This window comes from Drosophila virilis, chromosome 5 (assembly GCF_030788295.1).
Source record: "Drosophila virilis strain 15010-1051.87 chromosome 5, Dvir_AGI_RSII-ME, whole genome shotgun sequence".
Classification (NCBI taxonomy): domain Eukaryota; kingdom Metazoa; phylum Arthropoda; class Insecta; order Diptera; family Drosophilidae; genus Drosophila; species Drosophila virilis.
In genome coordinates, this window is record NC_091547.1 from 18,145,545 (window position 1) to 18,171,123 (window position 25,579).

A 25,579-nucleotide genomic window follows, 5' to 3' on the forward strand; every position below is an offset into this window, starting at 1 on the left:
AAGTCAAAACGCTTTCTGTATCATCTACAGTTTTATTCCGTTTTGAGCGTCCAATAATTCTTTAGCCGATTTCTTCAATGCATTTGTCTCCCATTCCGATAGCTGGGGACGAACGATGCCAAACAGACCCCATTTGTTTACAATGCATGGTAGCGATAGAAATATATTCTCTTTGATACCACACATTCCATTTGCATTCGTTGACAATGACAAGACACGATTGCTGTTCTCAAATATGGCAGACACCACATCGGCAACGGTTAGGCCAATGGCCCAATTCGTGTAACCCTTTCCTGCGATCACCTTGAATGCGGCATCTACTACATCCTTGTGCACTTTGGACCATTCCATTGGATCCTCTCCCATACCCATAGTGGGAATCAACTTCTGAAGTCTCACCCCACCCACAGTAACTGCGGACCACATGGGCACCGAAGATCCTCCATGCTCCCCAAGGACATAGCCGTGTACTGAGCTTGTCGATACGCCCAAAAGTTTGCCAATAAATAATCGGAAACGTGCTGTATCCAAATGACAGCCCGTACTGATGCAACGCTCGCAGGGTATTTTACCTACTTTGTGGGCCACCCAAGTCATGACGTCCGCTGGATTGGACACAACAATATACACCGCCTTGGGGCTCTGTTGGACTAGATCCGGTATTACGCTCTTGATAATGTCCGCACTCTTTTGGGCCACTTGCAAACGAGTCTCATTCTTCTTGACACGTGCTCCACACGCCACGATAACCACTCTGGAGTCTTTGGTAGCCTCAACGTTGCAAGTTGGCTCCAGGTTACAATTGTTGAGGAATAATGAGCCGTGCTGCAGGTCCAAGGACTCGGCTTTACACAGTTTCTCATTGATATCGTAGAGAGCCAAGTGATTAGTAACGCCCTTTGCGAGCAACGATATGGCACACCCCATGCCAACAGCGCCGGAGCCTATGACAGAAACCTTGTTGCCAAACTCGTAGTCCTGTTTATCAAAACTTTTATACAGACAGGTACGAAACGCATTCAAAAGTTTCTGGCTCTTGCAGTTGGAGCTCGACATTCTGCGAAAGGCAGTGGCACGTTCAGAATATACTGTAACGGCCTTCGCATGCAACCGTCTTATGCCTCTCCTAGTAACGCATGATGTGGGTGTATTTTGAATGCCGCAAAGGAAGTACTTGATGATCATGCCGAATGCTCTCACATAAGATTTTAGCAAAAAATTTAGAATCTACCAAAAGAAGAACAACTTTCAGAAACACATAAAATCTTAAATAAAAAAATGACAATTGTTAGCTGGGTTACTACGAGAAAAAATGTTTTTTTTTTTTAGTCATATTTCATTTTTTTTTATTACTGTTACAATTTTGATTATGTTAAACATCTCAATTTTTATTTTTACTGGTTTCGAGTGCTTTCATATTCAAGGATTTAAAAAGCAAAACGACGAAAATTTAAGCAAGAATAGGCAGACAGCACGCCTGATTTGAAATGCTATCACCAGATATATTCACTTTCGAGAGATATTTTTGAACCATGGTAATCCTTCAGAATGATACAGAATGTGGATTCCATACAGTTGGTTCAGGTTAGCAGAAGCTATATATCGCAATATAGTATGGATATTTGTATTCTTTTTTTTTTTTTTTTTTTTTTGTATGATGGGATGTTTTCATTCGGTTAGAGTTGAAGGTATATATGAGCATAACTTAGCTAGCATAGACTAAATCTTGATTTCTTTTCTCTTTTTGACCTTGCCGTGGCAAAAAAAAAAAAACAACGATCATTTTAAAGGGTTTTATGGGCAGCAGGTATAAAGCTGTGCCAAAACCAAGCAAACTATATATTTATTAAGGATATTAAACTTAACTGAAGGCTCGGTTCATTTTTTGCTACAGTTTAATTGTTTTCTGTGCGTCCAGCAATACGTCTGCGGACCTTTTGAGCCTTCTTTCCTCCCAACCGGAAAGCTGAGGATGTATTACACCATACAGTCCACACTGGTTGACAATACATGGCAGGGATAGAAACACTTCATCGTCGATTCCACACATGCCCTGGGCATTAGTTGACAATGACATGATTCGATTGCTGTTTTCAAAAATGGCAGACACAACGTCTGTAACGGTGAGGCCAATGGCCCAATTAGTATAACCCTTACCCGCGATTACTTTGAAGGCCGAATCCACCACGCTCTCATGCACATTTGACCAGCGCATCGGATCTTTATCGGTGCCAATGGTAGGAAGCATATTCTGCAGTCGGGTACCTCCCACGGTTACGGAGGACCACAATGGCACAGAGCTATCTCCATGCTCGCCCAGCACGAATCCATGCACCGAACGCGTCGACACCCGCACCAGCTGCGCAATAAACATGCGGAATCGGGCGGTATCCAAGTGACATCCAGGACTAAAACAGCGCTCATAGGGCAGTTTGGTTACTTTACGGGCTACCCAGGCCATTACATCTGCTGGGTTTGATACAATGATGAAGACTCCTTTGGGGCTTTGCTTAACTAGCTCAGGAACAATTTCTTTTATAATGCCCGCTGATTTTTGGGCCACTTTCAATCGCGACTCGTTTTGATTACAGCGAACTCCAGCTGTTACAACTACCACTCTCGAATCTTTGGTGCACTCGACGCTGGTGCAGTGGTCAATATTGCAATTATTAAGAAAAAGTGATCCATGTTCCAGGTCCATGCACTCTGCAGCACACAAGTCCTTCTTCAAGTCGTAGAGAGCTATGTTATTGGTGATACCCTTGGCAAGCAAGGCAATGGCACAACCCATGCCCACGGCCCCAGCACCAATGACAGACACCTTATTACCGGGCTGAAATTCTTGTTTCTCTAGTGTTTTGTAAAGAATTGAGCGAAATGAAGTAGGATTTAGTTTTTGAGCCTCTTCCTCGCTCTTCTTCTGAACCGCATTCTCGCACTCGTTTAGAGGCTCGGCTTCATTATTTTTTGTGCTCGGAGCATCTGCTTCGCAATTTTTCTTTTGACTCTCCTCTTGTTTCTTGTTTTTAGCGGCGTCTTGCATTTTTTTCAATTCACACCTTTTCCTGAGGGCCATCTCCTCCACCTTTTTCTTGAGTTCTTGGCACTTTTTCTGTAAAGCTTCCGCTTCGCATTTTTCTTTTAGAGCCTCTGATTCCTTTTTAATTTGAGCATCTTTTTGATTATTACTAGCACTGTCTTGCGGTTTTTTCATGGCACACTCTTCCTTGAAAGCCATCTCTTCCATCTTTTTCTTCAATTCTTGGCACTTTTGCTCTAAAACTTCCTGTTCGCATTTTTTCCTTAGAGCCTCTATTTCCTCTCTAATCTGAGCATCTTTTTGTTTCTCTCCAGAGGTTTCTTGCTTTTTTTTCATTGTGCACTTTTCCTTGACAGCCATCTCTTCCACTTTTTTTTTAAGTTCTTGACACTTTTTTCGTAGAGCTTCCTCTTCGCATTTCTTTTTTAGAGCCTCTTCCTTTTTCTTTAGAGCTTCCTCTTCGCACTTTTTCTTTTGAGCCTCCTCTTCTTGTTTTTTCTTTTCAGCGGCATCTTGAGTTTTTTTCATTTCGCACCTTTTTCTGAGAGCGTCCTCTTCCTCCTTTTTCTTAAGTTCTTGGCACTTTTTCTGCTGAGCTTCCTCTTCGCATTTCTTTTTTAGAGCCTCTTCTTGTTTCTTCTTATCAGCGGCATCTTGAATTTTTTTCATTTCGCACCTTTTTCTGAGAGCGTCCTCTTCCTCCTTTTTCTTGAGTTCTTGGCACTTTTTCTGCTGAGCTTCCTCTTCGCATTTCTTTTTTAGAGCCTCTTCTTCTTGTTTCTTCTTATCAGCGGCATCTTGAATTTTTTTCATTTCACACCTTTTTCTGAGAGCGTCCTCTTCCGCCTTTTTCTTAAGTTCTTGGCACTTTTTCTGCTGAGCTTCCGCTTCGCATTTATTTTTTAGAGCCTCTTCTTTTTTCTTAAGAGCTTCCTCTTCGCACCTTTTCTTTTGAGCCTCGTCTTCTTGTTTCTTCTTTTCAGCGGCGTCTTGAAGTTTTTTCATTTCACACCTTTTTCTGAGAGCGTCCTCTTTCGCCTTTTTCTCAAGTTCTTGGCACTTTTTCTTTTGTTCTTCCTCTTCGCATTTCTTTTTAAGAGCCTCTTCCTTTTTCTTTATAGCTTCCTCTTCGCACTTTTTCTTTTGAGCCTCCTCTTCTTGTTTCTTCTTTTCTGCGGCGTCTTGAATTTTTTTCATTTGGCACCTTTTCCTAAGAGAGTCCTCTTCCGCCTTTTTCTTAAGTTCTTGGCACTTTTTCTGTAGAGCTTCCTCTTCGCACTTTTTCTTTTGAGCCTCCTCTTCTTGTTTCTTCTTTTCTGCGGCGTCTTGAATTTTTTTCATTTGGCACCTTTTCCTAAGAGCGTCCTCTTCCGCCTTTTTCTTAAGTTCTTGGCACTTTTTCTGTAGAGCTTCCTCTTCGCACTTTTTCTTTTGAGCCTCCTCTTCTTGTTTCTTCTTTTCAGCGGCGTCTTTAATTTTTTTCATTTCGCACCTTTTTCTGAGAGCGTCCTCTTCCTCCTTTTTCTTAAGTTCTTGGCATTTTTTCTGTTGAGCTTCCTCTTCGCACTTTTTCTTTAGTGCCTCTTCTTCTTGTTTCTTCTTTTCAGCGGCGTCTTTAATTTTTTTCATTTCGCACCTTTTTCTAAGAGCTTCCTCTTTCGCCTTTTTCTCAAGTTCTTGGCACTTTTTCTTTTGAGCCTCCTCTTCTTGTTTCTTCTTTTCAGCAGCGTCTTGAATTTTTTTCATTTGGCACCTTTTTCTGAGAGCATCCTCTTCCGCCTTTTTCTTTTGGGCCTCTTGTTGTTTCTGTAAAGCTTCGTCTTGTATTTTTTCAATGCGCATTTTTTTCTGAGAGCTGCCTCCTCGCACTTTGCCTTAAGAGCTTCTTTCTCCTGTTCTTCTTTCTCTACTTCGCACTTTTTCTTTAAAGCCTCCTCCTCGCAATTTTTCTTTTGGGCTTCTTGCTCCTTCTTTTGGGGATCGTCTTCCTTCTTATTTTGGGCCCCCTCTTCTTGATTCTTATTAGCCGCCTCTTTACACTTTTTGCGTAAAGCCTCCTCCTCACATTTTTTCCTAAGGGCCTCCTCTTCACATTGTTTCTTAAGGGCCTCTTCCATGCACTTTTTCTTAACTTTTTCGATTTCACCTTTAATAAAAGCTTCCTCCTCGTTTTTTAATTTCATCGCCTCTTCTTCTAACGCCTTCCGTTGTTGAATCTTTTCACATTCGTCCTGATCAGCATTCGTTCCTTCCGATTCATTACTCGTTTTCTTTGGATGTACGTCCTTTCTATTCTTAGGCTTTACTGTTACACTTTCCGCGCACATTTCTGTCAACACTTTCTTTCTACATTTCTCTTTAACAAGCTGCGACATGCATTTGTGAGATCGGGCTAGCTGCATCTTTTCACTATTGCTTAGTGCATTCCGACACTGACAGATATCTTCCCACTCTTTTTGAATACATTTCTCTAATTTCAAAGTAAATTGATTTTTAGGCCCATCGGAGTTATCAAACGGATTCTCCTTATTTGCCAATTTACAGCATATAGATTCTATTGGATCGCTTTGTTCCAAGTCATCACCTCCGTTTTGTTTTTTAGACTTTTCCTTACTTATTTGATCCTTTACTTTTTCTTTAACCTTCTCCGTTTTTGACTTGTTTTTCGATGTTTCTTTTTGCTGGCTTTGATCTTTCTCTTTTTGGCTTCCATTACCATCTTTTCTTACGGTACCTTCCTTACTTCCCTTCCTCCCTTTCTTTGATTTAAGCTCCTTCGGTTTTTTAGACGATTTTTTTGAGTCCTTTTCCTCAGCAGACTTTTTTTTCTCGCAATGCCTCAATAATTTCTTGATCTTATCATTTTTAGCCATCATTGCCAATTTGTTTTCAAGTTCTTTATCATTGCAAAGCTTCTTATGAGCTAGTTTTTTACACGCCTTCTTCATGCCTCTTGTCAAACATTCCATCATACTTTCCATTAATTTTTTTTCCTTCTGGTCCATACAATGCATTGCGTCATCCAGAAGCTTCTTTTGACTTTTCATACATTTTTCCTCATATTTCTTAAGTTTTTCTTTTTCTTTCAGCTTCTTGCAGGCCGCTTCTAGCTTCTCCTTTTCTTCTCGCTTTTTATCCATTAATTTCGTGTAGTATTCACAAGGATTTGGCTTGTCTTCAGAGGAATCCGAAGAATCCGATTTTTTACAAAAGCTCACGCGTTGCATGAACTTTATCGAAGTCCTCGGCAAACGCATTCGATCCAAATAGCCCGTAAGCAGAAAAATGCTTCTCAAAACGGACTTACGGACATAAATGGATGTAAACCTATTAAAAGACATGCTGTAGGCCTTATTTAAATTTTGACGCCGCAAATAACGAAAATAATAAAATTTTATGTAGTCCAAGAAATTGTTGTGGCTAAAATTTTGACATTATTGAGGCCCGAAAAAAAACTGTTTCGTACACTAGTCTAATTGTAACTGAGCTGCTTTTCAAATATTAAACTATACACTTTTTGAAATGAGTACTAGATATGCATATAAACAGGTTAGTTAGCACGGAAAAATAATTGTACAATAAAAATAAAGATCCCATTTATTCCCTTTCTTTGATTCTCAGCCTTTAATATAAGTAAATTAATTTTGGAAAATGCAGGAAACTTTTTAAGCTAATCTAAATGAGTAGCATGCATTTCATAGAATCCTTTAATTATTTTATTTACCGCTTATTTGTATTTTAAGCAGATGCAATTAAGAAACATCCGTCAATACCCGATACATACTATATCCAGTTGTTGTTCCAATACAAGCAAAAACGCTAAAAAAAAACAGCAACATCGCTTCCCACTTTTCATGTTTACACAATTGGTAATAAAATATTAATGGATGTTATTGGCTCCAAATTAACAACCGACTTTATTCATCTACCTGATTTTGAGATATTTACGTTAAAAGGAACAAGTTTTTATTTAAAAAAAATGTATATAATCCATGGCGTGAGGGCTACTTGACTATATTTTCAGCGTATCATTCGGTTATTTGAATGGATCGCATTCACACCCCTTAGTTGCGGCATCTTTCTGTTTATTTTTTTTAAGAGCCTCTTCTTCGCGCTTTTTCTGATGAGACTCCTGTTCACATTTTCTCTTGAGGTCGTCAAATTTCTTTTGCAGAGAGTCCTGTTCATTGTTTTTCTTCAAAATTGTCTCTTCTGCCTTTCTCTTTAGATCCTCATCTTCTTTAGCTTTTTTAAGAGCCTCTTCTTGATTAAGAGATTCCTCCAGCTTTTTTCTAAGAGCCTCTTCTTCCATCTTTTTTTCTTGGGCCTTTTCTTTTTGCTTTTGACTCGCCTCTTCGCACAGTTTTTTAAGCTCCTCCTTTTCTTGGCTTTTCTTAAGAAGCTTGTCCTCGCACGTTTTCTTAAGTGACATCAGCGTTTTGCGTAAAGTTGCTTCGTTGCAATTTTTCTTTAGAGCATCGGCATCTTCTCTTCTTTTTTGAGCCTTTTCTGCTTCCTTTGCCATTAGGGCATCTTCTTCTGTCTTTTTTTTAAGAGCTTCATCTTCTTGCTTTTTCCTGAAAGCTGCTTCTTCTGCTTTCTTTTTATTAGCCTCTTCTTCTTTCAGTTTATTAAGCGCTTCCTCTTCCTGCTTTCTCCTTCTTGCCGCCTCCTCACACTTATTCTTTAGAGCCGCCTCTTCTTTTTTAAGAGCCTCTTCAGCTTCTTTCCTTACTGCATCCTCTTCTTTATTTTTCTGTTCTTTATTTTTCTTGGGAGCCGCTTCTTTACGCGTTTTCTGTGCGGCTTCCTTTTCGCACATTTTCTTTGGAGCATCATCCTTTTTTGTTTTTTTCTTGTTGCTCGCATCTTGTTTTTTCATGTGAGCTGACTTTTGGCATTGTTTATTAAGTTCTTCCTGACAACTTTTTTCGTTTGTACGATCACCTTGATTTTCCGTTTTATCTGCCCCCTTAGATTGATTCTGAAAAGCTTCCCCCATACACTCGCCTTGCTGTTTCTGTTGAGCCTCTGCCTCGCACTTTATTTTCTTAGCTTCCTCTGTTTTAATCTGTTTCTCTGGTTTTTTTTTTTGAGCCTTATCGTCATTCTGATTTTTTTTAGGCATGTTCTCACACGGTTTCTTAGGATCCCCCGCGTCTGTCTTTTTCTTTTGAGCCTCCGTATTTTCAGCTGTCTGTTTACACTCGTTCTGCTGCGCTCGATCTCCTTGATCATCCTGCTGTTTTTTATCGAGCTTACATTCCGAGTTTGGTTCTGCAGATGTGCCACACATCTCGTTCAATACCTTTATTTTGCACATATCCTTTATTTGAGCGGCAAAGCACTTGTGAGAAAGTGTAAGCTTTTCCTGCTCTTCTTTTGTTAGGCTTTTACGAGTCTCACAGATATCGGCCCACTCTTTGCGAATGCATTTCTTTAGTTTCAGTAAGTATTGCTCTTTTGGACTGTCCGATTTTTCGGTCGGTTCCTTAGTTTTACACAATTTTAAGTAGAGACATATATTTTCTATTGGATCCACGTTTTCCTGACACAGTTCGGGCTTATCACTTTTATCTTTATTTGACGATTCAGCCTCCACCGATTTTGCTGAATCTTTTTGGCAACTATCTTTCGCTTTATCGGCCATTTTGTCTTGATTTTGTTGTTTTACCTTTGTTTTTTCTTCGCTTTCTATTTTTTTCTGTGGTTTGTCATCTTTTTTTTCCGCACCGTCTTTTTTCTCATTTTTGGACGCATCTTTCGGCGATTTTTTCAGGGATTCTTTGCAAGAGGCTATTTTTGTTTTGCCAGATTCACGATGCTCGGCTTTTTGATTTTTTACCTTTGTTTTTTCTTCGTTTTCTATTTTTTTCTGTGCTTTGTCATCTTTTTTTACCGCATCGTCATTTTTCTCTTTTTTGGAAGCATCTTTCGGCGATTTTTTCAAGGATTGTTTGCAAGAGGCTGCTTTTGATTTGCCAGATTCCTGATGCTCGGCCTTTTGCTTCTTACACTGTCCCAACAACTTTCTGATTTTATCTTTTTTAGCCAATTGGGCACACTGATGTTCAAGATCTTTTTCTTCTTTGAGCCTCTGCTCGGCTCCTGTCTTACATGCCTTTTTCATGCCTTTTTCCATGCACTGCATCATACCTTTTAGTACCATTTGTTCCTCCTTGCTCATGCTCTGCATCTCCTTATCCAAAGCTTTCTTTTTTTCCGCCAAACATAATGTCTCGAATATCTTTAGCTTTTCCTCATCTGTCTTTTTCCCCGCATCATTTTCCTTGTTACAATTCACTTTCTCCTCTATGTTGATGTGTTCTGTATCCGAAGAACCAGTACCAGAACCACATTTACTACTAAAGGGAAATCTCTGAAAGTTGTTTAACGAGGCCCTCGGTAGATGCGTTCGCTCCTCATAGTCGGTTATGATGGAAACGCCTCTGGTGAGGGCTTTTCGCAGAAAAATGGTAGTAAAGCGACCAAAAAACATAGTCGGTGGATTCTAAAATTTTGTGGACCAATTAACCAAACTATACCAAATGTCTTTACTAGATGTAGTGTAAATTTTGGCTTATTTTATTTACAGTTTTGGCTAAAATTTTGACATAATTGGAGCTCTAAAATAAACTAAGTGAGATGCCTGAATTTTTTTTTGACTGTGTAGATTTTAAAAATTTTGAATTGTCCCATTATTTGTAAACTTTGCAATAGGACTTGCTCCCATTTGTACACAGCGGGCCGTATCGTTTCTGTCATTCAAATGTAGCATATAACACAAGAGGCTCAAGTCAGGAGTTTCCGACTAGGAGGTGCCCTGAATCCTCTTCTACCAACTCCATATGCCGCTCACGCTACGTGCTCGTTTGCTCTAGCGTTAATAAAAATAAACTTACAAAAATCTCGTGCCCTTAATAGGACTCGAACTCGTATCACTACTTGCAATCGTCTCTAATGGCTCAACAGCAAAACCAACAACTATTCGATACTGAAAAATTAACTAATTTAAATAGCAGAACATGCGCACAGCACAGAATAAAATACAAATCCAATTTTTCAATATATCCCATTGAATATTTGTACAATCTCAAAATGTCAATTGCATTTTAATTGTGGCTTAAATTGGTGGGCAATACAAATTTGTTTATTTACTTAACTTATAGATATGTGTTGGTAGCGGGAAGGTTGCGATAGCTATAAAATGAAAGATACTTTATATATATATGTCGGAACAGAGAAATCACTTTCTTTGCAATTAGGCATACTGGCAGTACAGCAAGTCCCGAGTGTCGTTATAGTCACAAAATAATTATATTTTTAGGAGCGAGCACGTCTGTTCTCTATGACTTCCACTTTTAGAATCAATAATTTTCATCGTCCTCGAGCATACTACTCATGCTCTTGTCATTCTATATTCTTCTCTGACTTTTAGTACTGTTAGTGAACATTCAACACTATAGCAAACTGGACGTTATACAACACACTCGGGCCATGCTCGGCAGAGACTATCTTTTTTGTCTCACACCATGCTTTCAGTAGCAACCCTAATACAAGTAGGACAGTTATGTTAAATAGCAGTACCTTCTGTCAAATTCTCTGATTCTTACTAACACTTAATCGTTAGCATTCAAAATAATACTCACAATAATTTATTGGATACACGACACGGCCTTCCTGACATTTCACACGTCCTCGTGTGTACATTTCGCTTAGATCATGCCATAGTCAAAATTGTTGGGTAAAATTTATTAGTCATTACTTTACTTTAAGAATAGCTTTACAAACAGCAGTATCATCGGTCATTGTAGGTTTTATTTTTTTTTATTTTTTTTTTTTTTTTTTTTTTTTTTGTTGTTGTTCTGTCATCACACGTCTATAGGCTCTTGCTGCCCAGCAACGATAACATGGAGCGGATCCATACAGGTCTTTCAACCTCTGACCCCCGCCATAATATCACCCGCTTCAGCACGCCATGATCGAGCACTTGTGCACGGCGTGAGTATTATGGTGCGGTCTTAGCCATCGTGTATGAGCCCAACCGCACTCTCTCTTAGTGCCACAGTGTCTTGAGCAATGTCCTCAACATTGTCACACTCATCATCTCTCAAATCTATCAACTCCTCCGATACATTGTTGCTTGGAAAAGCTCGCAAATACTCATGTGCATACTTAAACGTGCGCTTACTCGTCAATGACTTTAATAAATATCTGTCTCCATCAAGTATTTCGATTATCTCAAAAGGTCCCTTAAACTTGGGATCTAACTTCGTTTGATTTCGTTCTTCCCTCTTGAGTAGGACATGATCACCAAGCTTATATTTTACAATTTTTGCTTTATTTTTATCAAACCTAGCCTTATCATATTTAGCGTTATTCACCATGTTATCTTTCGCTTGTGCTCTTATTAAATCTTTATCAATTGTTTTTTCATCTGATATTGTTATCATTCCTAACGGCCTTGCCTCTTTACCGATTAGCAATTCTAACGGACTATATTTCGTTACACGATTTGTCGTGCAATTTATTGCCAGCTGTATGTCTTTTAAAGCGTCTTGCCAGGATCGCTGACTACTCTCAACCGCTGTGAGCATGCTCTTCAAGGTGCTCATGACACGCTCTACTTGGCCGTTTGCTCGACTGGCGCCCGTCGCAATCAGGTGTAAACCTATCTTCTGCGAAGAACAAAATTCCCTAAACCTTGTGCTAGCAAAACATTTACCCTGATCAGCTATGATGCGTGCCGGCACTCCGAATAGTGCAACAGTTTCTTTGACTGCCTTAATGCAGTTTTCCGTATTAAGGTTCAGCGTATGTTGAAGGTGAACAAATTTTGTGAATGCATCAACTTGAACTATGATGTACTCTTTTAAGTCGTTTTTGCCACTTAATTTTCCGGTTATATCAATATGCACAGTGTGCCAGGGTATGTCATCTTTAGGAATCGGGTGCATTTCTATTTGTAGCTTACCAGATGGTGGTTTTGACACTCTACAGGTAATGCAATTTTCTACAAACTTTTTCACATACTTAGACATCTTCTCGAACCAGTAGTTGGCATACATTTTGTCTAGAGTTTTCTTCCACCCTAAATGCATTATGGCTTCGTGAACATTGTTAATGACTGACCATCTAAAGGCTCTAGGTATTACAGGCAAACATTTTGTGCTGCCATTTCTTTGAATCCTTCGATATAATACTCCTGCTCTCAATTCGTACGACGCTGAGATAGCTTCTCCCATCTTATGGTTTCGCAATTTTAAGGTTATGGAAGCAATGTCAGAATCTCGTTGCTGTTCGGCTAGAAGCCAATCGTCGGTTATCTCAGCTAGGTTTATGTGCATTTCAACCGTTTTCGCTGAGGATTTATAATCAGTAGGCAACGGATTGCGCGAGAAAAAATCAGCATGTAACATGCGTTCTCCCTTCCTGTATTCAATGCTGAAATCAAATGATTGCAGATATGCCCACCATCTATGTACCCTTGGGGTAAGGTTAATTTTTTTGATACTTGCTTTCAGGGAGTTGCAATCTGTATGCACAATAAATTTTTGACCATGTAAATAATGGCGGAAGTGTCTTACTGCGTTGTAAACTGCGAGGGTCTCAAGCTCGTATGAATGATATTTTGCTTCAGCCATTGTCGTACATTTGCTGTAATATTCAATGACTCTGGGTCTATTTTCTATCTTGTGCATTAAAATAGCACCATATCCAATAGAACTTGCGTCTGTATGTAATTCAATTGGCTTTAGTGGATCGAAAATTGTCAAAACGGAGTCATTAGTCAAAATTGATACGATTTTTTGACGAATTTCCTCATATTCCGGCTTCCAGACAAATTTATTATTCTTGGAGGTGAGATTATATAAAGCTTTCATCTGCTCAGAAAATTTTGGTACGAATTGCCTAAAATACGAGGCTAGGCCTATGAATTGTCGCACCTGCGTTACTGACTGCGGTGACGGCAATTCGGCCAACGCTTGTATCTTGCGTGGATTTGGTCGAATTTGACCCGCTTCAACCAAGTATCCTAAATATTCTATGCTTGTTTTCAAGAACGAGCATTTTGTAATGTTAAATGAGAATCCAGCTCTAGACAAGTTTTCCAAGACCGTTTGTAGCCTTTCAAGTGCCTCTTCCTTTGTCTTCGCTAGAATTAACACGTCATCTATATAGACGATGGCATACGTTTGAGCCAAATCACCCAATGCTCTCACGATTGCGCGCTGGAAAATCGAGGAAGCATTTTTTAATCCAAAAGGCATGGCCAAAAATTCATACTGTCCTTCTGGCGTGACAAAAGCAGTGCGCTCGATAGAGTCTGGGTGTATTGGAACTTGGTAAAAACCACTTGCCATGTCTAAACTGGAGAAATATTTGCCTTCACTCAGTCTATTAATTTGATCAGAAATCAAAGGCAGCGGATATTTGTCAGCGACCGTATTAGCATTCAGTTCCCGATAATCGACACATAGTCGATCGGTTCCATTTTTCTTTCTTACCATCAGCATTGGGCTTGCAAATGGAGAGCAACTAGGACGTATAACGTTTGCGTCTAACAATTCTTTTACTTTATTTCGCACGACTTCTTTTTCTTCTATGCTTAACCTATACGGACGCCTTTGTACAGTTTTATTTGGGTCAAGCAGGCGGATTTCAAGTTCACCCGTAGTCACTCGCGTTTGAGGAATACCCTCAATAAATTTATCAGCATAGTTTTGCAATAATTCTAGCAGACGATTCTTATCAGTGTTGCTTAATGCTCTATCGTTATTCAGATGCTCTACGTAACTTATATCTGGCACTTTTATTAGTACATCAACAGTTTTGGTTTTGTACATTTCAAATTTGTCGGCCTCGATGGAGACTCCAAAGCCTAATCCGAGTATATCACGGCCTATCAATACATCGTATTTCAAAAACTTATCCATTATTACATGAAATAATATTTCTAAGGAGTACTGATCAATTTTAACAGTAGCCAAGATTTGCATAGTGCTATACACAGGATTTTCTCCAATACCCCTCAAAACTATCAAATTATTAATTCTTTTTCCGGAAAATTTCTCGGCACAACTCTCTCTGATGAGCGTACATTCCGCTCCAGAGTCAAAACAAAATGGAACGAGCTCACCAGATTGACGCAGGATTCCTTTTGGCTCGGACACACAACAGATGTTTATACGCTTGTCATGTGATCCAACACCGCTCGTAGAAACTCCTTTCGTACATGAAGACGCAATGTGGCCAGCATCGCCACATTTGAAGCAGGTAACGGCAGATCGAACTTTAGGTAATGCTGAGTTTTTTGACACGTTGCCTTCTTCATACTTCCTCTTGCGACATTCGACCATTTTGTGTCCGAGGTTTCCACAATGATGACATTTAATGCCATATGTTTTCGATCTCTTGCGATCTGGTTCCATTGGGATATTTGGCTGTAGACCTCCATTTGACCTTCCATAAGCATAGGCCTTCAGATGCTGTTGCATCTCGTCTTGACTTTTAATATTAGTCGTATATAACATACGTTGCAGACTTTTGTCGATTTTCGATGTATGTGCCAAAACAACTGAGACTGCAATTTCCTCCATGTTCGCTGTCTTCCATTTGGATAAAAGTGAGGTCACAAGACGGCTCGCATATACGGAGAGGCATTCGCCATCATTCGGTCGGCCATTAAAAATGTTCATTAAAGTTGCCGCCGATGTTTCCATTCCCACGAAACGTTGCAAAAACAATTCCTTAAAATTTTGCCAGTTCATTCCAGTATAGCATATTTGAGAAAGCCAGGGCGAGGCGCTTCCTTCTAGGGAGCCGCTGAGGGTCATCACCAGTGTACTGCCCTCAATAGGATTATCGTCAAGTATTATGTCCACAGTTTTGCACCAGGCATTTGCATCTGCGCCTGCAATGTCCGGGTTGAACTTTGGCAACGAGATGCTCTTCTTTGTTGAGGATGCTGAATTTGACATCTGCATTGCTTTAATAATCTCAAGAATATTTCGATTTTGAGATTCCAAAAGCTGACGCCACGAATCGTCAGAATTGCCTCGTGGAGGGGCATCGCCTAATCCCACTTCTGATGTCGGAACAGAGAAATCACTTTCTTTGCAATTAGGCATACTGGCAGTACAGCAAGTCCCGAGTGTCGTTATAGTCACAAAATAATTATATTTTTAGGAGCGAGCACGTCTGTTCTCTATGACTTCCACTTTTAGAATCAATAATTTTCATCGTCCTCGAGCATACTACTCATGCTCTTGTCATTCTATATTCTTCTCTGACTTTTAGTACTGTTAGTGAACATTCAACACTATAGCAAACTGGACGTTATACAACACACTCGGGCCATGCTCGGCAGAGACTATCTTTTTTGTCTCACACCATGCTTTCAGTAGCAACCCTAATACAAGTAGGACAGTTATGTTAAATAGCAGTACCTTCTGTCAAATTCTCTGATTCTTACTAACACTTAATCGTTAGCATTCAAAATAATACTCACAATAATTTATTGGATACACGACATATATATGTATACTATTCTAGAACCCACATGTCTAGTATAGTGACTAGCTCTAAAAACAGGAGCTTGTCGAATATCGAAAGCAAAGCTAACTCTCCAGCTCTTATAGGTTCTTGCGTTCATACATACGGACGGACAGACATACAGAGACATGGCTTAATAACTCGGCTATTGATGCTAATCAAGAATATACATACTTTATGGTGTCAGATATTTCCTTCTGCATGTTACATACATTTGCACAAATACATTACATACATGATATCATATTGTAGTGTGATCTTGGTTTGGCTAATAGAAAGGGGGCCTAGTGAGACTATTAAATAAGTTTGGTCAAGATATCTTGATAAATAAAAATGTGCTTCACACAAGAGCTTAGATTTCGTTTGACACCAAAAGAAGCAACATGATAAGAGGATTGATTTCGTTTTTCAGAATGTACCCATATCTAGATTAACCCGCCCTTTTAAAGACTTTGTTAAAGGTTTAAATAAATTTTATTTACAAATACTCCCGTGGCGTGAAGGCAGGATTAATACATTTTTACATTTTCTAGGAGCCTGTTTCACGTAGTTTTCTCTGTATGCCGTTTTTAAAAATTATTTTGTCTTGTTCTTTACCGATGATGTTTAGGACAAGTGGTCCTTTTTCTTTTTTATTCCTTATGCACTTGGCTGACGTAAACTTACACTACTTTTTTGGAGCCTCCTTATCAGAACTTTTAGCCGCATCTGCACACTTTTTCTTCTCAGCAGCTTCTTTCTCTTTTTTAGCTGCCTCTGCACACTTTTTCTTCTGTGCTGCCTCTTTTTTCTTTTGAGCGTCCTCTTTGCACTTTTTCTTAAGAGCTTCTTGGTTACGTTTCTTTTTAAGATCTTCCATCTTTTTTTTGTTTTTTAAAGCAGCCTCTTTACACGTATTCTTAAGAGCTTCTTCTTTTCCATTCTTTTGGGATTCACACTTTTTCTTTTCAGCAGCTTCTTTCTCTTTTTTAGCAGCATCTGCGCATTTCTTCTTTTCAGCCGCTTCCTTCTCCTTTTTAGCGGCATCTGCGCACTTCTTCTTTTCAGCCGCTTCCTTCTCCTTTTTAGCGGCATCTGCGCACTTCTTCTTTTCAGCCGCTTCCTTCTCCTTTTTAGCGGCATCTGCGCACTTCTTCTTTTCAGCCGCTTCCTTCTCCTTTTTAGCGGCATCTGCGCACTTCTTCTTTTCAGCCGCTTCCTTCTCCTTTTTAGCGGCATCTGCGCACTTCTTTTTCTCAGCGGCTTCCTTTTCTTTCTGAGCCGCCTCAGCGCATTTCTTCTTTTCAGCAGCTTCTTTCTCTTTCTGAGCCGCCTCAGCGCACTTTTTCTTTTGAGCCTCTTCTGCTTCTTTTTTAGCAGCATCAGCGCATTTCTTCTTCTCAGCCGCTTCCTTCTCCTTTTGAGCCGCCTCAGCGCATTTCTTCTTCTCAGCCGCTTCCTTTTCTTTCTGAGCCGCCTCAGCGCATTTCTTCTTTTCAGCAGCTTCTTTCTCTTTCTGAGCCGCCTCAGCGCACTTTTTCTTTTGAGCCTCTTCCGCTTCTTTTTTAGCAGCATCAGCGCATTTCTTTTTCTCAGCCGCCTCCTTTTCTTTCTGAGCAGCCTCGGCGCATTTCTTCTTCTCAGCCGCTTCTTTCTCTTTCTGAGCCGCCTCAGCGCACTTTTTCTTTTGAGCCTCTTCCGCTTCTTTTTTAGCAGCATCAGCGCATTTCTTCTTCTCAGCCGCCTCCTTTTCTTTCTGAGCTGCCTCAGCGCATTTCTTCTTCTCAGCAGCTTCTTTCTCTTTCTGAGCCGCCTCAGCGCACTTTTTCTTTTGAGCCTCTTCTGCTTCTTTTTTAGCAGCATCAGCGCATTTCTTCTTCTCAGCCGCTTCCTTTTCTTTCTGAGCCGCTTCAGCGCACTTTTTCTTTTGAGCCGCCTCAGCCTCTTTTTTAGCAGCATCAGCACATTTCTTCTTCAGAGCTGCCTCTTGCTCTTTTTTAGCAGCTTCTGCGCATTTCTTTTTCTCAGCCGCTTCCTTTTCTTTCTGAGCTGCCTCAGCGCATTTCTTCTTTTCAGCAGCTTCTTTCTCTTTCTGAGCCGCCTCAGCGCACTTTTTCTTTTGAGCTGCTTCTGCTTCTTTTTTAGCAGCATCAGCGCATTTCTTTTTCTCAGCAGCTTCCTTTTCTTTCTGAGCTGCCTCAGCGCATTTCTTCTTCTCAGCAGCTTCTTTCTCTTTCTGAGCCGCTTCAGCGCACTTCTTCTTTTGAGCCTCTTCCGCTTCTTTTTTAGCAGCATCAGCGCATTTCTTTTTCTCAGCCGCCTCCTTTTCTTTCTGAGCTGCCTCAGCGCATTTCTTCTTCTCAGCAGCTTCTTTCTCTTTCTGAGCCGCCTCAGCGCACTTTTTCTTTTGAGCCGCCTCTGCTTCTTTTTTGGCAGCATCAGCGCACTTTTTCTTTTCAGCCGCTTCCTTTTCCTTTTTAGCGGCATCTGCGCATTTCTTTTTCTCAGCCGCTTCTTTCTCTTTCTGAGCCGCCTCAGCGCATTTCTTCTTCTCAGCAGCTTCTTTCTCTTTCTGAGCCGCCTCAGCGCACTTTTTCTTTTGAGCCGCCTCTGCTTCTTTTTTGGCAGCATCAGCGCACTTTTTCTTTTCGGCCGCTTCCTTTTCTTTCTGAGCCGCCTCGGCGCATTTCTTTTTCTCAGCAGCTTCTTTCTCTTTCTGGGCCGCCTCAGCGCACTTTTTCTTTTGAGCCGCTTCTGCTTCTTTTTTAGCAGCATCAGCGCATTTCTTTTTCTCAGCCGCTTCCTTCTCCTTTTGAGCAGCCTCTGCGCATTTCTTCTTCTCAGCCGCTTCCTTTTCTTTCTGAGCCGCCTCAGCGCACTTTTTCTTTTCAGCCGCTTCCTTTTCCTTTTTAGCGGCATCTGCGCATTTTTTCTTTTCAGCTGCTTCCTTCTCTTTCTGGGCAGCCTCAGCGCACTTTTTCTTTTGAGCCGCTTCTGCTTCTTTTTTGGCAGCATCAGCGCACTTTTTCTTTTCAGCCGCTTCCTTTTCCTTTTTAGCGGCATCTGCGCATTTCTTTTTCTCAGCCGCTTCTTTCTCTTTCTGAGCCGCCTCAGCGCATTTCTTCTTCTCAGCAGCTTCTTTCTCTTTCTGGGCCGCCTCAGCGCACTTCTTCTTTTGAGCCGCTTCTGCTTCTTTTTTGGCAGCATCAGCGCACTTCTTTTTTTCAGCCGCTTCCTTCTCCTTTTTAGCGGCATCTGCGCATTTTTTCTTCTCAGCCGCTTCCTTTTCTTTTTGAGCCGCCTCAGCGCACTTTTTCTTTTGAGCCGCTTCTGCTTCTTTTTTGGCAGCATCAGCGCACTTTTTCTTTTCAGCCGCTTCCTTTTCCTTTTTAGCGGCATCTGCGCATTTCTTTTTCTCAGCCGCTTCTTTCTCTTTCTGAGCCGCCTCAGCGCATTTCTTCTTCTCAGCAGCTTCTTTCTCTTTCTGGGCCGCCTCAGCGCACTTCTTCTTTTGAGCCGCTTCTGCTTCTTTTTTGGCAGCATCTGCGCATTTCTTCTTCTCAGCCGCTTCCTTTTCTTTCTGAGCCGCCTCAGCGCATTTCTTTTTCTCAGCAGCTTCCTTTTCTTTCTGAGCCGCCTCAGCGCATTTCTTCTTCTCAGCAGCTTCCTTTTCTTTTTGAGCCGCCTCAGCGCACTTTTTCTTTTGAGCCTCTTCTGCATCTTTTTTGGCCATATCTGCGCATTTTTTCTTCTCAGCATCTTCCATACATTTTTTTTTCAGTTCCTGCACCTCACGCCTTATATTAGCTTCTTCTTCACTTTTTTCCTTCATCATCAGTTTTTCTAATTCTTTATCCATTTTTGGCGGTTGCTCTGGTTTCTCTGCTTCTTTTTTGGCACGTTTGTTCTCTTTTCCTTGTCCAGATTCTTCACACATTTCTTTTAAGACCTTCTTTCTGCAGACTTTCTTAAATTCAGCCTCAAGACATTTGTGAGATTGCGCAAGTTTTTCCTTCTCTTGTTTAGTAAACTTACTTCGACACTGACAAACATCGGCCCATTCGCCCTTGATGCACTTTTCCAATTTCAATGTAAACCGATTTTTGGCCTTATCTGTGTTTTCAGCGGGTTTGTTCAAGGAAGAACAAATTTCTTCAATTGGATCTTTCTGTCCAGAGCATCCATCATCCTTTGGTTGCGCATCCTTGGACTGGCCATCCTTGGGCTGGCCATCCTTGGCCTGCGCGTCACCGTCCTTATTGTCCGCCTCACACTTACTCATTAACCCTTTAACTTTATCATTCTTAGCAAGTTCCGAGCACTGGGCTTCAAGTGCTTTTTCTTCCCCGAATTTCTTTTGGGCAATTCTTTTGCAAGCCTTTTTCATGCTCTCTGTCAGACAGGACATCATGCTTTGCATCAACTTTTGATCTTTTTTGTCCGCACACTGCATTTCCTGATCCAAAGCTTTCTTTTGAGCCTCCAAGCATTGCTTCTCCAGCAATTGTAACTTTTCTTCGTCCTTCTTTTTATTGGCGGCTTCTTCTTTCTCTTTTTTCAGTATTTCTTCACAGCCACCCTTGTTTGGATCGTCTGAGGATTCCGAGTCTGCCGACTTACTGAATGGCATTCGTTGCATGCTACTAAGCGAACTCGGCAAGTGAGTTCGGTCCATGCAGTCCGTCAGGTAGGATAGTCCCCTTAAAACGGGTTTACGCAGATGGATGGATGAGAACCGGTATAAAGACATGTTGAATTTATTAAGAGATAATTTTGTTAAAAGAAAAAAAAACTGTAATTTGGAAAATTCGGCTATAATTTTATTTTTGTGTTAGGCTAAAATTTAGACATAATTGAGGCCAAAAAGTGAACTGAATTGTAGGACTGACTATTTCAGACTAACTTATTTTTATCAAACGAAACGGAATATTTGCTTAAATAAACATATGAGTACTAGATGTAAAATAAAAATGCTTTCCTAGGAAATTGAGTAAAGCAAATTTGAAGAATGTGCATGTGTATGAAATGCAAGTTGACTAGTCTTTTACTTCTAATTTTAAAGAGCGATAGACTCATGGACACCTAGTAATTTTTTATAAGCGATTCTGCTGTTAATCATTTTATATATTTTTCCCATTCGAAAAAAAAATTGTTAAAATGTTTTTATTATTATCCAAATGAACTAATTCGCTTGCCTATTCATTATCTGCAAACCAGTTTTCATCCGAACCGGATAAGTAATATTTTATATACATATTTTTAAGCTGAAAACCAAAACGTTAGCGTATTAACCTGGAGCCCGAACCGAATCATATTTTTTCAAAAAATTGTCTGCTTTAGCATCAAAATTTTTCAGATAGAACCTGTCGCTTCGAGTCGTTAGCCAAGCCAATCACCATATCGACTCAAATTTAGTTCACTTAATTAAAAAATGCATAGATGGCAACCTTGTAGTTCCATCGCAGTGGTTGGTCTTATGATTCAGGCAGTCGAGTGAATCGAAACAAACAAGTACAGAAGTGGCGACAGCAAGGTCGTAGCCCAAAGTTGTCCCTGTCGTCTGATAGTCGCTGTAATCACTTAACATATGTATATTTAATAGCAAACATATTATAGCCAGTGGATAAGAACCAAGATAAGATCTCGCAAACATTTACACTAACCAATAATTCCATTAATGGAGACTACAGCCTAATGAGAGTTAGTTACACAAATGAGGAACTGGCATATATCATGTATTATCTGCTTTCAGGACTTATTTTCAAAGTGAAAAGAACGTATGCTCGCCTCAGTTAATTATTTCCACAGTTTTTTAAAGAAGGAATATTTATCAAAATATATACTTAATACCTATTATTTCTTTAAATGCACTTATTCTTAAATTTAAAAGCGACTTATGATGATGCTTAAATTGGCTTAAGGTCTAGTTTCGAGGGCATGAACAACGAGTTGGACCTACTTTTGTGGAACACAATAAAGTAATTAAGAAACGTATAAGCGAAAAAAGTCGAGTATGGTTGGGACGGTTGGAAACTGGCGAAAAGAAAAGATTTTTTACAAGCAAACAATTTAAATATAAATGTGTCACAGAAGTATCAGGACACAGACTCAACTACGATTTTGAATTCAGCTTTGCATTCGGATTCAGCGTAAACGATTCAAAAATTACCAACAAAAACAAGAACAATGGCAAAAGCAAGTTACACAAAATTAATGAGAACGTAAAAGTATTTGAATATAAAATGTTGCCAGCGCACACACGTAATTGCGGCGAAAGTTTTGAGTATACGTATGTGTGTGTGTGTGTCCGTGTGCGCCGTAAAATGTTAAAGCATACTTATGTGCGCCACTGTAGTCAGGTGTGTAGTCAACTTGGCTCGGCGTTGTCTGCTGTTGTCTGCTTGGCGGCGCATGAAGTGAAAATTAATTTCTAAATGCGGGAAATTAACAAATTACAAACAACGCGACAAGCGAAGGGTAAAGGGCAAAGGGCAGCAGGTGGCAGGCAGCAGGCAGCAGCAGGCGGAAGTAGACATGCCATAACTTACAAGCGCGCACACACACACATGTACTTGGCGCATTCATGCGCAGCAGCAAAGTTCGCTTTGGGGGCGGCAAGTTCCATGGAGAACTCAAGGTGTTGAAGCGCAGGTGAGACACATTGTCTTACCTTTGCCTGCCAGCCATGAAGTTGTAGACATATTTCTACACTCCACGCACACATGCACACACTCAAAGGCACCCCACAGCCCCGCCCGCTGACAGTTGACAGCTTTGCTAATTTCCAGCAGCCACCCACCGAAAATGAAGTCGGGCGTCTGTCTTGCGCTGCCATCACAGCCCGTACCCCTTTCCAGCCACGGCTTCCCCTTTTACACCTGGGCCCCCAACCACAGCCGATGCGGTCGCGCTTTCAACATTTAATTAAGTTGTGCTCGATTTTATGTTCGACAAAATTGTTTGTCTGCCGCCTGCACTTGCTGTTGCCTATTTTAAATCTGAAGAGTCAACGTTGCGGTGTGCGTGTGTGCGCGCGTGTGTGAGTGTGTGTGGGCCTGTGGGTGTGGCACTCGCTTGTCATGTCGCGGTTGTGGCTGTCGCTCGCGTTGTTTTCCTGTCATTTGCTGACATTTTTTGCGGCTAATGCAAAGAGATTTGAAAATTGTTAACAAAAAGTTAAAATACCTAAGTGCATGAAGTTACACATAATTAGAATATGCTTGTAGAAATTCACAAAACACACAAACATTCAAGCCAAGAAACTATCTTTAAATAAAACCATAAAGTTTCGGCTTACAGTGCAGAAAATTTTGAAGCTTCTAATTGATGATTGCAAATTATCCATCATCGAAAGCAAACTCGTTCTGCGCGGGCATTAGGAGGACCTAAATTCTAAACCAAGTCTCTAGTTCTTATAAATTCTGAGATCCTTGCGTTCATACATACGGACGGACGGGCAGGCGGACAGATAGACCGACATGGCTTAATCAACTTGTATATTGATGCTGATCATGAATAAATATACCTTATGAGTTCGGAGATATTTCCTTCCGCATGAAGCAACATGATAGTGAATAGCTTTGAAAATAAGAGATAGGTTTGCATATAAAAGAGAGAAGGATTGACAAATCTATACATCTGTTTATACTTATTAAGAATGTGTATGCTTTATGGTGTTCGGTATGTCTTCTTCATTTCATATAGTTTAAATTTGCCCGAATATTTTGTTAAATATTTTTATCAAGTGAGGCTCAATAAAATAACCCATTGCCTTTCCTTAAAAGGACCAACTTATAAAATTCACCAGGCCGATTAAATTTCGTATATGATGGCATGACAAATTACATTCCAAAAACGTCGCCTTGTGCTTAGTCTTGTCTATCACTACTACATAAAAACTATTAGACGGGCGAGCGAAAATCGCCCACCCAGAATGGTGCAGGGGGAGTGAAAATAAAAAAAAAAACGATTTATAATTGCGACTGCTCGTCTTGTCTATTGTCATTCGGTTGGGCAAGAAGACTGCTGGTGGGGAGATGACATGCGGTCGCCGCGTAGTCTGACTGTCTCCTAGGCAAAGATTCATCTTAAAGCCTCGATTTGCGCCATTGTCAGTGTCACCGACACAAAGACAGACTCGCGTCTGTGTGCATAGATACAAGTAGTTGTGCGGTTGGGGCTTGGCTCATTCATCAGTCGGTACTCATTCCACTGACGGCATTCATCCGTGCACTCATTTAGACATTTGCTGCGCATTTGGCATTGTTAACTATCCTCTTCCATTTCCCCTTCTATTGTTTTACCGTGTTTTTTGCTGTTTTTCTTTTTTTTTTCATTTGGAAGCTGCTACTGCTGCTGCTGCTGCTGTTGCTGTTGATTGTTGCACAAGGATTTGTCAAGGATAAAACACTCGAGGCCAGTCGAGTTGGTAGTCATGATTATGTTGATGTCTACGCTTATGATGATGTCCCTGTTCTTGTTGTTGTTGTTGTTTAGTTGCATACTCAGCATCGCTGCCAGCTGTTTGTGTTTAAGGTTAGATTGGGGCTGTGACGCCATCATAAGGACATTGTCATTGTAGCTGTTGCAGTTATTGTTGCCCCTTCAGCTTCTTCTGCTTGCTGTGGCGCATTATAAAACAGTTATTGATTTTGCGTTTAGAAATGGCTTATTGGCACACAGTCTGACGGCCTTGGAGTACGTCATGATATATGGATTATGCTGCAGCTCTTGTCTGTAATGTGATATTTCAGCTTAAAAACGAGCAACGCACATAACCTTTCAAAATATTGCTACACATCCTGTACTCATAACCACTTAAGTCCTCCTTGAGCTAATGAAGTTTATTAGACAGTAAGCCCTGCTAATTTTTCGTCTTAATATAAGTATGGACACATCTGAGAGAAAACCTCTTTTCACTGGTAGACCCTTAGATGTAGATATACGAAATTCGGTATGTGGAAAGTATAAATATTTAAAAGACCGCCAGTAAATCGTACGCTGCATACAAATTTAAGAATATGCAGAACACTTAATAAGCTTATCCCTAAACAGAGCGAAAAACTGCTGGCTGACAAGACTTTTTGTACTTGATTCTATATGACAAGAATTTCTTAAACAAGGTTAGAAATCCATTTAATATATTTCAACGTAAACTTAAATAAATCATTTATTTTCAGAGTTCGTTATATTAAGGAATAACTTGTGAACAATTAATAATATATAATTCAAGATTGATTGGGGCTTGTTGCAACAATAAATAAATCTTCTACCACGGTTAAGGCATACTTGCAATATGATCAGAAATTCTTGTTTCAAGGCTAAATTGATATTAATTAAAGACCAAAATGTGATAAATACAAGTATTTTGGATCATAAATTTAGTATGATTTCAGTTCTGGAGCTCTTGAATCTAGATTTATATAAGCTTATTTTAAGCTCAAACTGGGATTGTATTACGAACATATAGGTGTTACATTAAGAATCGTTAAAACTTACACTCTTATACTTAAAATAAGAATTTCATACCTGAATCAAGTATTACCGGTCTTACCTTACTTGATTCAAGATGATTTTCTCTCTCTCTCTGTATATATAAAATATATTGAATACGGAAATAAATAACAGGTTCATATTTAAAAAGAAATACATCAGCATTTATCTCAGAGAAACGTCAAGATATGATGTTAGTTTATTTTATCCTAGGCATACGCTTTTGCACTTAACAAGATACCCATAATACGTACAACTAAGTACCACAAATTTCCTAATACTGGAGTCTCACATATTTAGTAATAGAAACTAAGTGGTGCTTTGGGCAGATCTTAAAGCGACCTAATCCCGTTGCATCATTTTGTTTTACAAATTCGTTTACTTTTTACAACAAATTGAAGGAAGCAGCGAGTGCAAATAGATATATACCGTGTGTGACCGCAGTCAGAACGACGACACCGACACCGACACAGACACAGCTGCGGTTGCTAAATAATTTGCGACTGTTTCTAT

At 40.1% G+C, this 25,579-nt stretch overlaps 2 protein-coding genes across 5 annotated transcripts in view; both read right to left on the reverse strand.

Annotated features, from left to right (window-relative positions):
* The window catches only part of tei (teiresias), a 224,460-nt gene that overhangs the window by 144,803 nt on the left and 54,078 nt on the right, over positions 1–25,579 (reverse strand). The window lies entirely within an intron of this gene.
* On the reverse strand, positions 1,780–20,469 carry LOC26531320 (axoneme-associated protein mst101(2)-like). Its single transcript, XM_032437061.2, has 3 exons — positions 16,292–20,469; positions 13,630–13,643; positions 1,780–4,738 (listed from the first exon to the last, which is right to left on the reverse strand). Exons 1-3 carry the CDS (start codon positions 20,322–20,324, stop codon positions 1,889–1,891), a joined length of 6,897 nt encoding a protein of 2,298 aa, XP_032292952.1. The 5' UTR covers positions 20,325–20,469; the 3' UTR covers positions 1,780–1,888.

What these genes read in the sequence shown, in the direction of transcription:
- LOC26531320 (XM_032437061.2), bottom strand. Translation starts at nt 20,324, where the DNA reads ATGTCTTTATACCGGTTCTCATCCATCCATCTGCGTAAACCCGTTTTA.